General features: G+C 37.3%; 1 protein-coding gene across 1 annotated transcript; it reads right to left on the reverse strand.

Annotated features, from left to right (window-relative positions):
• Nucleotides 1–6,877: 6,877 nt before the first annotated feature.
• On the reverse strand, nucleotides 6,878–14,073 carry CUNH4orf33 (chromosome unknown C4orf33 homolog). The gene is made up of 5 exons (XM_054561872.1): nucleotides 13,893–14,073; nucleotides 11,770–11,830; nucleotides 9,327–9,378; nucleotides 9,001–9,200; nucleotides 6,878–7,041 (listed from the first exon to the last, which is right to left on the reverse strand). Exons 1-5 carry the CDS (start codon nucleotides 14,071–14,073, stop codon nucleotides 6,936–6,938), a joined length of 600 nt encoding a protein of 199 aa, XP_054417847.1. The 3' UTR covers nucleotides 6,878–6,935.
• Between the last annotated feature and the right edge of the window lie 597 nt (nucleotides 14,074–14,670).

Consider the following 14,670-nt stretch of genomic DNA (forward strand, 5'->3'; position numbering starts at 1 on the left):
GGTCAATGGAGTTAATATTTTGTTTTGTATAAATATCAAAGAAATGGGTGAAAGAAATAATGAGAAGACACCTGATACGTGGCAAAGGACTAAGTTCGGGAGGTAGACAGGGGACAGAGGAATTAAAGCTGCTCGTCTGTGATGTGTTTCCAATTACCAAGGAAACATTCTCTGGGGTCAGGGGAGAACAGGCAGGTGTCCCAGTCTAATCTTCTTGTAAATATGCTGATAACTGACTGACTTAAGCTGACGGTGTTTGCTAGCAGGAGTGTTCTTATCTATGGAATTCTCTTAGCAAACTTGTCCCTAGAAGCTATGGATTCATAAGGCATGACCCCCAGGAAAATGTCATGCAAGCCCACGGTCAATCTAAATATACAATGGAGATATTTCATTACTTAAAGAACCCCCTTCTTGCTATGTGACGTCACCTCAAAACCTCATTGATAGACCGCATTTATTACTCTAGGCCAGAGACGGTGTCCAATGCAGAAAGGAAGGACCAAGGGAGTCCTTAATGGATGGATGGGTGCCTCAGACTTTTGATTGCTTTCTATCCTTAAAATTATTAGTAAATCTAAATAAGATCCTTTATTCAGGAATGTCTAATTTGACCATGAAATCCTTTCTGTTAGATCTAGTATGCTAACACTTCTATCTAAGATGAAATGGCAAATAACTATTTACACAGGGTAAGGCAAAAGTAGCTTTTCAGCTATTTATATGGAAAACAATATAATAATTACAATACAATTAAAGAATAAACTCTGTTTCACACCTGTAAACCTACTTTTGCCCACCCTGTACATATTGCTTATATTAAAAAATGGATGCATGAACTATAAATTTTGTTAATGATTAATTGTAGGGGAGGAAGATGTTAGAGGAAACTAGAATGGAGGCCAACCCTCGCCCAAGTGTATCTTGATTTGTAGATTTGAATTTGGACCCTCATATTTAAAATTATCTTAAATTTTTAAAAATCCCAAAAAGTGAAAGGGGAATGAGCCAATGAATCTTATTGTGTACGGAGTCTGGTGGCACAGAGCCTAAGCCTGCACAGACAGAGCCTGCACTCAAGGTCAATGCTTGAACACAGGAATTTGCTTGTATATCCTTTGTGGGGTATACTCTAAGGTCAAAAAGAATTACTAAAACTAAAATGACATGTCCTTTAAACTCTTTTTGGTAATCATATTAGTGTTGATAGTTTTTATTCAGTCTGTTGTGTGTGTTTTGGGGGAAAGCAAATGTGAAATTATGTTGACATCAATGAACCCCAATCCAGGTTATGTTAGAAGGGAAACAGACTAAGAAGATGAGAAGACGTAGGAAGTATCAATATGAAATCATCATGTATTTTCTATTTAAAAGGACTAGAAAACATTGCTAAAACATTAGCAACGGGCACTCCCTAGTGTACAAATAGTGGTCTCGAAATACCCTTTGAACTGAGGGAAACCAAGACTCACTGGAGGAACGGCTGGCTCTCTGTCTATAGCAGGCAAAATTCAAGGTAAGCCTGGAACATCCTGTCATTCAGAAAGCAAATAAGTATTAAAGACAACGAAGTCCATGGTCAATGTTTAAGGAGCTAACTTGAAGAGACTTCCTTTGGCCAAGGATGGAGCACTTTGACCATCAATGGGAAAACTGCAATGTATTGACTGATGTGCATAAAGTCTTTTTAAATCAGTGAGTTCATAAAGATACTTATAAAAGTCTCATTGGCCATCCTTGGAGATTGCTAGAAAACCAATTATTCAGAAAGCTACCAAATAAAAGAATCAGCATTTATCCTGTAAAAACAGTGCTTCTTGGTATCAAAATAGTTGAATTTGGATAATTTTTATACAATATTCCAGCTAAGAAACATGGAAGGAGAAAACTGCATTATTGACATATTGTAAGCCTTAATGAATTCAGGGATTTAGGCAATGCTCACCAACGGCTTCTAACATCACAAAAAGGAGGCGACCAGACATTATGCATCTGCTGACAGAATACAACACCATCTACAAAATATTCTTGCCAAAAATTGAACCTGACTATAATCAAGCTCATGCAAGACGTAATGCATGGAAAATACAGAACACTGTATAGATTCCATAATCCACTTCCTAATGGGTTTGCAACTTGCAGCTTGAAAGGTTACTGGTATAAATCATCCTACTTCATTACTTTCAAAAGAAAACAATCTTCTCAGGAAGGAAAAAAGATGTCACTATAGCAAACAATAAAATATGAAGGACAGGGAGGCAGACGTTCACAATCTTTAGGTTTTCTGCACAAGTACACTAAAATCATTTAGAATAAATTACTGCTAAGTTACTTCAGTTTCTACTAAATAGAGATAAAAAGCCATTACAGTCATTGCAAGTTACTCAAGGGTATGAAGTTTGGTTGCCAAACTTGTCCGATCTTCTAAAGCTTGACTTTTGACCTTTCACAAATACCAAGTTAGGAAAAGCATTTGGTATAAGAGGAAGCCTGGGTTTTCTTTCCCTCTCATCTTCTACTACACTTTGGTTCATTCCCTATTCGTGATAAATACTAAGATATTTGCATTCAGATCAGCCCCTAGTCCACCAAAGTCCACCTGCCTCAATGACAGTGACACTGCTCCAATAAACAACACCCAAGAGGGGCCTGGCATAAAAAATGTCTCTCCCTTTGCAATCGGCTTATTAACGAAGGGGTTGGAACCCTCGTCTTCTCTGAGACTGTGAACCCCATACAAGTGAAGAGCTCATGAGTACCTTTGTTCTTCCCCATTATTTTTATTTGTAGAATCAGGTAACAGCTTGGGACAAGGGCTCACAGGAGGTTGATTTTGGTTAAACCATTCCAAACAGGAGTGAGGAATTATGAAGGGGAAAACAGGAACCGAGGAAGAGGTAAAATTAGGCGTGTTCTTAGTTGGCCACTGCTATAGGCAACTGGGATGTGACCCCTTCAGGGACCCTCTGAAGAGCGATGTGGGAGGGACCTCAGAACTGTCCATCCAAGGAATGAAAGAGAGGAGTGTACATCCGCGGACCCCTGTCCTCCCTGGTCAGGGTTGTCCCTGAGGAGTCAGCTCTGTCACACACCCTGGGTAGTTGCATGCAAGGTGGGTGAGTGGGTCCCTGTGGGGGGTCCACGCAGCCTGGCAGCAGCAAAGCCCTGCAGGGGGCCAGGCGCTGTCAGGTTCAGAGTGCCCCTGGCTGCTGGGGTTAAGGGCTGAGGGGCCTGGGGTTCGGAAAGGAATGAAAGGGATGATTGTCCTTTCCCGAGGTTGAAGAACATATTTGAAACAGCTATTACAAACACCCACTTTCAAATATTAAGCTTCTATAGGGCTCATTGTTTGTATCTTATTAATGGACACATTTTCCAAAATTCTGTAGTTAAACTGCATGTTCCTTTCAAAAGAAAATGTTTATATAATGTGTTTTTGCTTGCCTGGTATTGAAAGAAGGAACATATCTCTTTATCTAGATGAAAGAAAGGTAAGAGGTGCTTAAAAAACATCTAAACAGGTTTTAAAAATGCATAATACATCTTAGAAAGCTCACAAACCACAACTTTCAAAGTCAATGTTTTATTGGTTGTGATTGTGATCTAAAATATCTGGGCTTTACTTTTTCCCCATTTATAAACAGTTATGATTTATATCTGAACCTGTGATTCAGAGATAGATTCACTTCTAAAATCAGGATACTCTGAAATTTATCTTATTTTTTGTATTGATAGTTTTACATGCATTTACAAAATTATTTCCGGTAACTTAGAAATAAATCTTTCTAGATTATTTTAAATATGTATTTCCTATCCAAAACTGGCAGATTATTACCATATCAAATTAGTTACTATTGTCAATTTTAAAAATAATTTCTGAATTTAATCAAAGATGCCTAACACCGCCACCATGACATGTAATTATAGTGCTTTTTGTTTTGTTTTCCTTGGAAAGGAAGCATTTATCTTACAAGAGCTCTCTTTTCAGATAGAGAAGATACTTAATAAATGAAAACAGTTAGTTGATAGGTCACATTTAACCAGCACTAATGATTATTTAATGATGGAGCAGCATAAATTTGAAGTGCATCTCATTTTATTTATAGTTTATAACAGTATTTTATTAAGGTATACATTGCACATAGTAAAATCACATATCTTCAAATATATACAGCTTAAGGAATGTTGGAAAATGGATGCAGGTATACACCATTATCCAGATCAAAACACAAAACACCTCAACTGCCCCAGAAAACTCCCTCTTGCCCCCATTCCAGGTCTGGGAACCCCCTGCCCGATGCCAAGCAGCTCCAGTCTCAACTCAGGACAGCCTAGTTTTGCCTATAATTGATCTTCGTATAAAAATAATTATACAGTTTGCTGTGTTTGGTTTATTTTTCTCAGCATAATGCTTTTGAGATTCATCGAGACTGTTGCATGTATTAACAAGTCATTCTTTTTTTATGAGAAGTATTCCATTGTCTGACTAGATCAGATTATCCGTTCTCCTGCAGATGGAAATTTGATTGTTTACAGTTTGGTGCTGTTATGAATAAAGCTGCTATGAGCATTCATTTCTCTTGAGTATCTATCTAAGAATGGAACTGCTAAGTCATAGGGCATGCATGTATTTAACTTTGCTAGAAATTGCCAAGTAGTTTCCGAGCATTCATACCACTTTACATTCCTTCCCTTAGTGCAGGGAAATTCCAGGTTCCCCATGTTCTCATTAATGTTTGCTCTTCTCAATATTTTTTTCAATTTTAAGCCAGCTAGCTATCATGTATATTTTGTAATTTTAGTCATTCAGTGGTATCTTGCTGTGGTTTTAAGTCACATTTCTTTGATGATAAGTGAGCTTGAAAGCCTTTCTATATATCATTGGCCTTTTGCATATTTTCCTTTGCCAAATGTCTGTTCAAATGTTTGGCTCCTTACCTGACTTCTTACTATTACTGATTTTCAGTTCTTTATATATTCTCAGTAAGAGTCCTCTGTCAGATACGTGCATTTTGAATATTTTATCCTAATCTGTGACTTGTTTTTTCACATTCTTACTGGAGGCTTTTGATGAGGGAAAGCTTTTAATTTTGATGAAATCCAATTATTTCTATTTCAGTGAGTACTTTTTCTGTCCTGATTGAAATTTCTCTCCTTCAGATTGTGAAGATTTTCTCCTGAAATTTTTCATTTCACCAATCACAATTAGGTTCATTTTTCTGTAGGATGTTAGGTAGAGGTAAAGGTTCATATTTTTTCATTTTTTTCCAGTTATTCCAACATCATTTGTTGAAAAAGACTATTCTTTCCCTTTTAAATGCATTGACACCATTGTCAAAAATCAATTGACTCTCCATAGCTCTCTTTCTGGTTCTCTATTCTGTTCCACTGACATACAACATATTTATCTAAATTTATACCATGCTCATATTGTCTTCACCATTAAAACCTAGTAATAGTCTTGATTCAGGAAGTATAAGTCCTCTGGCTTTATTCTGTTTCAAAATTGTTTTGGCTGAAGTCCTTTGCATTTCCTTTTATTTTTATTTTTTACATATTTAACTGTATTTTTTTTTCCATTACCATTGAATCAGTTTGTTAATTTCCACCCCCTCCCCCAAAAAAATCCTTCTAGGATTTTTAACTGGGATTGCACGGAATCTATAGATGACTCTGGGGAAACAAACCAGGCACTTTATCCTCTCCAGTATTGGAAGGCAGTCCAGACAGAGTACTGCTCTACTGTGTCCTTTGGAACCCAGGCTCCTCTGCTCAGCTGCCCCTGAGCTGGCTCCTCGTGGGCCAGTGTAGCTGGTGTGCCACCTCAGGGATTCCTCCTGCAATTGAGGAAAACGGAAGGGGGAAGGCAAAGGACAGAGGGTGTGCGGCAGCTGAGTCTTCCATCTTTAAAGCCTCTTTTTTTGAAGCCCCACCAAACACTTTAAATAATACTTGCATCTCATTGATATGAACTGTTTTATAGGGTCATTTCTATCGGCAAAGAATCTGGGAAAAGGTGGTTTTTGAGAACAGCCCCTAAAAATTAAAGTTCTATTAATAAAGAAGGAGACAAAATATATTGTTGGGTAGACAACTGTGCATCTGTACTATAGTAGTGAAGGTTTTTATGCAAAACTGCTAATCTCTGAGTTAAGAATGCTGCAGAAGGACCAGGTTTGGTGGAGAAGTTCATAAATGACCTATGAGATGGCTTCAAGCTATGAAATGTGTTGTAACTGCAAATTTGAAAATTGTAGACCAGGCTGCTTGATGTTTGCAAAAAAAAAAAAGTACATTCCACACACTGTTTAATAGCATTAAGAAATGGCATTTCTTGATAATAAAAGCAGAAGCTGTTACCCGAATTCCGTTCCTCTACTGAGTAAAAATGGTCATACGACAGGAAAAACAGCTCATTAAATAACACACATATCTTAATGACGCCTTAGCAAATGTGGATCTCCTGTTCAACTGAAATAGTTTTCTACCCATTTCAAGAATGGACAAAAGATTCCAAGTAAAGAATTAATGGATACCACACGGAGTTCAAAAATATGCAAATAAGATGTTCCTATCTCAGACTGGCTGAGGTTTAGCAAAGTGGGAAGAGAAATAATGACTTGATTGACAAGAGTCAGGGATATTTGGGGTAAAGGTGATACAAAGCAGGTGACAGAACTCATTAACATGATAGTTTCTGGACTAAATAACTTGGAGAAAATTTTTAACTTTACAGACACAATCATTTACAAACTTTCCATTTTCTTGTTAATTTATGCACCGTTTGCCAGAGAGACACTATACTTTTGTTGACTTTTATGAAAACATTTATTGTTGAGATGTTTTCACAGTATCTTGAAAGAGATCATATGTGTGGTTGATTTACCTTCAAAGGTACAGAGAAGAAGTGATTGATGTGGTCATCAACTATACTCCTACACATCAAGTTTCTCTGTTAGCCACAGGTCAGATTCTGGTTGTTTCCACTCTTCTCCAAGCAGTGTGTTAAAACTGAAAGGCTTGAAATATTCCAGACGATGGCTAAATGCAAAGAAAATGAAGGTAGGAATTGAAATGACTTATGTGTTTGTGAAATAGTTGTTCTGAAGAGCTATTCATTCTGTCACGTCTGTGATAGGACAACACTCTATTTTAAGAACACCAAAGGTAAGATATAGCTTGTATGTATAATTTTCTCGCTCTAGCTCTGAAACATTCAGCTCTGAAAACACGCACCCACATCCCAAAGCACTCTCCTCTAAATTCACAGATAGCTCCCACACAGCAGAGGGGAGAAATAAAAATCAACCCTCAAAGCCTGACTCATTCCATCAGACGTTAAACAAATCATATTATATTCTTAAAGATGTTTTATATTTAAACTCTGATATACTTTATGTTAGTCATTGAACAATTGTTTTTAAATGTTTCAGCTCCGTTGATTAGAGGATAAGACTCCTTTGCCAAAGCAAAGGAGGTGAAAAGAGTGTTAATCCTAGTTCTTTTCTTCCCAGGAACACTATTTAACTACTATGGAGTTTTCTCCTGTGTCTTTAATGCGGGAGAAAGGCTTCACTAACGTGCTGCAGTGGAGCTCAGCTCTGCAGGAAACCACTCTGCCGTGGCTCTGCCCTGGCAGATGGTATAATCATACTTCTTCCTGCAATAACATATAAATTGAGGAGCTGAGCATAACATCACATTAAGAACCTAAGGATGAGAAGGTGTTAGGTGGTGCGGAGCCAGAGAAACAAGCCACCATGATATGAGGGTCCTGAGTCATCTGCATCTAGACTCCAGTCCCATGCTGCTCACCTGACCAGACTGAGCCACAACTGTCAGTGCCAGATGAGGCGGCGAAGGAACCGATAGTGAAGGTTAAGAGAAAAGACGGGAGGAAGAGGCTGGTTAAAAAGGTTCAGGACTGGGAAGAAAAGCAGAGGAAAAAGTATGTCAGGCAGGAGAAAGAAGTGGGATAGAAGAGATGAAGGCAAAACGAAGCAAGAGCAAGACAGGAAGGAGAAGGCAAACAGGGAGAGGAGGAGAGCATCTTCCAGGGTAAAAGGGCAGAGAAGCCAGTCTGCCATGGCACAAAGCCCACTAGGATGCTCCTGTTGGGCTCATCTGAACACACAAGCTGGCCAGACGGTTGTGGCCATGCCGAGCACACACAGAGACCGAGGGAGCAGGAACCCTGGCGCCCCAGGACGGCACCTGGCTCCCCCTTCTGACGGAGTCCCTGAAGCATCCGTCCAGCTGGCCCAGAGCTGTATCCTCTTAATTGGCAGCTTCAAAGAGGTGAGAGTCAAATCAGGCAGGTGTAGGAGACACCTGGGCTCACATGTCTGCTGCCCCACAGGGGCCACTACTCTTCTAATAAGTCCACAGAGAGTTTGCAGGGACCCCACAGGGAGAGCATGACTGTTAAAGGGAAATCCGAAGCCGTGCTGTCCCCACCGGGTATTTATAGTTTATTCATAATACTATCAGTCCAGATGCAATCTACCAATTGGGAGTCATTTTTACCATAAGCCATGTTGCCTAGAAACCTAGTTGACATTTTTATCCTTAAGAGTTTACCAAGAGAAGAGAACTAGGGAGCTAACTGAAGGTCACATTCTCAAGCAACAGGGGAAAGAATTCATTAACCCTTTGTTCACACCAAGAACCTGGATGTCTCTGGCTATTGTCTCCGAAAGGGATCATAAATGAATTTGCAATACTTCTATAGCAGCTGTCGCAATATTCACCAAGCAAGATCTTTCTCTGACTGCTATGGACATATACACATGGAAGTTTTACAGCGGGGAGAGAGACTAAGACTGTCCACAGCCGGTCTGTGAAGTATATTTACTGAGGACCATCGGGGGACGCAGCACCCCACCAGGCGCCTGCACACACCCGTCTCCGCTGAATGAAAATGTGATCACTGCTCTACCGAGAATTCATTTCCAAAGACCTCTCCCAGCTGGGATGTATCTTCATTCATCTTCTACTTACAAGTCAGGTTTTTGTCCTGGTTGCAGTTCATGCTGAGGTACAGGGTAAAGAGCTTCATAGCTTCTTTTATCTTCTGATCCATGAATCGCAAACGAATTGAACTTTGTTACATTTGGTGGAAAATAACTCCAAGGAATATAAGCTCTGCCGTCCCATTTTGTCTCTCCTCTGGACACTTTGAATGATAGAGCAAGTTCTTGCTATGAATCAATACAGGAAATATAGAAGGCAAATTCACATTTATACTTTAAACATATATATTAAATATTATAAATATATATATATTCTACACTTAAGAATTTTATCTTGTATTTTTATGTACTTACTTTCCACACATTTCTTCTTCCAGATAATAAAAGCACCAAATGCTGTCCATGGCTGTCAAAATTAAAATTCCTCATGAGTGTTTGAAAGAAACAAACATTATTTTCTTCACTATCCTTCATATCTGCAATGTATGTATTGTATTTCCAAATAATTAAAAAGATGCAATATGAATATTAGATGATTAGAGGAAGAGCCAGTGTGTTCAATTTCTGAGAAATGACATTTTTGAGTTTACTTTTGCCAGATAATTATAGTCAAAAGCTACACATGTTTAGATTGCTTTTTATATTCTTTAAATGCAAAATTATACAAAAGACTTCAGTTGGTTAGATGATGCAAAGTACGAAAAGGAGCAAGGGGATGTCATGGTATTTGAAGTTTATTAATAAAGCCAGTTTCGAAAACTAAAGTTCCCTAAGAGAAGCATCGCTAATCTCCAGGTCTGAAGCCAACAGCTTTACTAAAGGTTATTTCTACAAGAAAACTGTCTTGAAGCTCATTAGGAGGAGAGAAAATACAAAACACAGGTTGTCTAAAACATTGTCTGCCCATGTGCTGTCCTGCTTTCAACCATCGGTGCAGGCGCCAATGTCACATTTCAAAGAGAAACGCAATAATTCTCAAAAGGAAACTCATGTAAGAGAGCATAATTGGGACGAGCCAGGTCAATAAGAATCAAAGACTTACAAGTAGTTACACGGAACAAATGTATTGTCTCTGGAAAAGACTATATCTATACATTTCTATACAGACCGTCTTTTGTGAACTTTTCAGGGAGGATTTTCTTCAGCAAACTATTCTAAAAGATGACAAGTATTCTTTTCCTCTGCTTAGTTTTATTGTTGTTACACAAGCTTAAGAACATCCTAGGAGAAGTTAAAGTTCCTGTAAATTAAAACACAATATTCTTCACATTACCTTCCTAGAGATTAACTATTATAGGAGTTGATTACCTGAAGCAAAAGTATGAGTCTTCATTATTGACCGTCCTGATATATATGAAACCAAACTACTCTGAGGATTTTTTTTAACTTTTAGAATTTATGAATTTTGTACATAATGATTATTATGTAATATCCTAACAAAAGAGAATCTAATTATCTTACTCATCCAGTACTAAGTGATCACTTTATGAAAATAAACTGATATTTTTAGCTAATAAAAGTAAAACTGAGGATGAAACTTTAGAATTCTAGTAGATCCAAGTTCTTTACTATCTTGGAGACAAGTTATAAATCTATTTGCTTTAGCTTTCTCACCCACATGGTGAAAATAATCACACAATATGTGAAATTTTTTTACATCATGTGACAGTTTAGGACAATTGATCATATTTTTCAATAAAAGATTTTGGCATGTTAGTTGAAAGATGACACACAAAGATATATGGTTATTCTTCTGAAAAATAAAATTGCAAGAAACTACATTTTGCTCATTAGAGTTAGCAGAAAAATCAAAATAAGGAAAAGAAAATATCGAAAATCTCTTTTAAATCAATCCCAAGGCTACAAAGGGACAAAGGTTACTGGATGCTAGATACTGAGAGGCATTTAAATGTCATGTAACCTGAATAATCACAATACAAAAAAAATTCATTATTTTTCTAATTTAAAAGTTGTTATAATATAGATGAAAGGAAGGCATAAATTAACTTTTTCATATCTACAGGATAAAAATTGTCAACCAGGGAAAGAAGGTTTCCAAGAGAATGCTTAAATTTGAACCAAGAGAGCCCAAGCCTAATGCTTTCAACGAGCTCAGGAAAAGCCATGTTTGATTTACCCCTGGCACTGAACATAAAGGGATACAGTATATACTCAACAAATAAATGATGGATTAACGAAGAAATACATGAATATGTTTTTATGGAATACACAAATCTAAAGTGTAATCTAGCCATTAAAAGAATTCCCTAAAAGAAACATTTTCATAAACTTGTTTAATTCATTATATCTATATGTTTCTCTTTATTCCTGAAGAGCTAAGTACATAATAATGCAAATTTATAGAATAAATAACGAGTTGCTGTTTTATAATTTTTCATTTTGCAAAAAATAATTTTTTAATTTATTAGAAAAACAACTACATTAGTAAAACAAAAATTATGTCAATGTAGTATGTTCAAACATTTACAATATATACAAGGTATGGCAAAAGTAGATTTAGTGTTGTTTGTATGGAAAGTAATACAATAATTAATAAACAATAATACAAGAATAAACTGTGTTTTGCATATTCAACTCTAAACCTATTTTGCCCCACCCTGTTCTAAACATATATTATAAATTATACATTTACTTGAAAATAATAAATTATACATAATTTGAATTAGTATTTCCCCTACATTGTTGGAATTAGCTTATACTATAACCACATGATTTAACCAAAATACAATGTGTTCAAATTATGAAGTAAAGAGTTAGGAAAAAAATGTATACTTACGGGCAAAGTTCAACTTCTAAATATTGTTCTGTAACGTCATTCAAGAAAAATGCTTCCACGACTTTTGAAAACAGAAATACAATATACTGAGAAATTTAATTTTGCTTCAACAATAACTAATTTCTTTATTCCTTTAGAGTATAAAATAAATTAACTCATCATTTTTAATTATAGCTCTATCCCGAATAGGAAAAGGAGCGAAGAAAATAAGTAGATATTGCCTAGAAATAAATCATCAAATTTTCCTGTATCAGATGGCCATAAATTAAAAAGATTAATAAAGGCTATTGCTGGTGAGGTTCTATAGAAATCAACATCATCACACAGACTTTGAGCCAGTTAACTTCTTCTAAGAATCTATCCCAAAGAAATAACCAGACAACTGGAAATAGAAGTAAATATAATGCTAGTCATCAAAGTATTGCTCAAAAATTGGAAATTATATAAATGATTATATCCTATTATGTAGGATTGTTGACTATTATATAAATCAACCTTCTATTATATAGGAAAGCTAGTACATAAATTATGGAATTTATTTATTCTATGCAGTAGACTCTAATGTAATAATTAAAACCAAAGACACAGTTAAATATTTTTGACATGAAAAGATATACATAATATTGTATAGGGTAAGCAGGCTGCAGAACAATAACAAAATTAGCAGATAAGCAAAGTTTTCAGTGTATTAATAAGTGATGCTACAGAGTGGACAGGGGCCAGGTCATGAAAAATTTTATATAGAAATTATATTTAATAAAACTTATCCCGGGAGGGGGAGAAGCCCGAGAAGTTTTTTTAGAAGATGAATGATGAGCTTTAATTTTCATTGTAGATAGATCGCTCTGGCTTCCAAGAGGGAAGGGTGGACTTAAGGGCAAAGAGGCTGTTCGGGGCTCTGCTCTGGCTGAGGCAAAAGGTGACGTAGGCCTGACCTACAGCAGAGATGGTAGGAATGAAGGAGGGGCACTGAATGAGAGAAACATCTAGGAGGGGACACTGGCAAGGCTAATAAATCCAAATACGGAGAGTGAGAAAGACTGTCTTGGGGAACTCTCACATTTCTTCATTGGGTGACCTGAGGCACTGGAGTGCAGACTGGGCGGTTAGGGAAAGAGGTAAGTTTATGAGGAAAGCGCATGAGCTGAATTTGGGACTTGCTGAGTAGATAAGTCGCACTGGTGTGTATACCAGTGGGGAGCTGATATATACAAGTTCCGTATCCGTAAAGGACAACATATGTTTAACATATGATAAATTAACACTGATAAAAGGCATGCTATGCAGATGGCATAGAGGAAGTGGATGTTAATGGGGACTAGAAGAGTCATCAAAGGTTTCTTTGAATAAATGGAAACTGCCTTAGACCTTGAGCACTGTGTATTAGGGGCAGGGGAATAGAATGAGGAAAGGCATGTGGGTGGGGGTAGGCTGTTGGAAGGCAGGAGCTTTTGGCTGAGTGTGGTAGCCCAATCCACAGGAACCCTGGACGTTTATGGGAAGGGCTTGCACTCTATCTTAGGGATAGTAATGGTTTGTGATCTGAGGGGTGGCATCATAAAGAGTATTTCCGAAAGATAAGCCCGGTAGCTTAATTAGGAAACAGTGGAAGGAATTCATATAGCAACCCTGAAACTGTGATTTTATGGTGTCTTCTAACCTTCGTTTCATAAGTGAGTTCATTTTTATACATACTTGCTGGTACATATAAAATAAAAACTACATTTCATGTTGAAATTGATGGTGTTTCTATAAGACAAACACCCCCAAACTTCCATAAAGAAGGTTTATAAGGTTAAAGAGGCAATCTGAAGATACTTCAAGACAAAACAGGAATGCTGAACTCTTCTCGAAACAGGTAACAGAAGTAAAGGAAGGACATATGGCAGCAATTTAGAAATCTGGATCTGTAATTGCCATTTTTCAGTCTTCTAGGTACACAGCTGAAATCACATAGGTAATGGGGGAAAAGCCAGAATGAGAGACTGGTAGGAAACATCACACACTGCACATGTCAGTTCCTCAGAAGCACTACTTCCTTACAGCAAGGTAAAATAATAGCTCTGTGAGAGGTTATTATAAAAAGATTTATGTTTGCAATAAAATACAGTACTTCCACTTACCTTCATAATCCCACAGCTTGTTGAAAGGCTTCCCGGGCTTCCCGCGCGGGGCCGGAGGATCATTGAAAAATGGAGCACTGACTTTCAACATCACTCCTCCGCCTGCCGGCTCCAGCCCGACGATCACCGGCTCGTGCTTCACTGGAAAACCATCCCAAGTGTGTTCGAGTGTAAAATCCATTTTGGACTCTAAAGAAAAAAAATATGAAAACAAACTCTTTAACAATAGGCCAGTGTTTCCTTTAGTTAGGAATGAAATGAAAATGTCCGTGTCCGAGAGCAGGCAAGGCAAGGTGGCCGCAGAGTGACCAGAACCTGGTTTCCGAAAGTCCAAGGGCCACCTGCGTTAGGGCCAATCACAGACTGAGTTCCACTGTGAAATAGGTAGTTGGATCCTAGAAGTTTCGAGACTTTAAGTCTAGATCATTTCATAAAGCTGTAATTACGTCCACTGCAGAAATTGTTCATGTAGTTATGAGTTTATGTTGTCATCCTTTATTTATTGTAAAACGTGCCAGTGTCTGAACTATTGACCCCCTGAACCAAGATCTTTATAATAAAATTCAATTTGATACAAAAAATTCTATAAATCAGCAGAAGTACTGTTGTTAACGTGTTCTTTTAGCTAAAAAGCTTTTCTTCTTTTTAGGGGGATAAGAAGGGGCTCCAACCATTTGAAGGTTAGTAAACTTTAATGTTGTCTTCCTTGGTCTCAGGGTATAGATTTCCTCAGTTCAGTTCAAAGTTTAAATGATGGCAGATTCTTTTTCCATTTTCA

Source organism: Pteronotus mesoamericanus, unplaced genomic scaffold (assembly GCF_021234165.1).
Source record: "Pteronotus mesoamericanus isolate MK-2021 breed Mesoamerican mustached bat unplaced genomic scaffold, CSHL_Meso_final contig_163, whole genome shotgun sequence".
Lineage (NCBI taxonomy): Eukaryota > Metazoa > Chordata > Mammalia > Chiroptera > Mormoopidae > Pteronotus > Pteronotus mesoamericanus.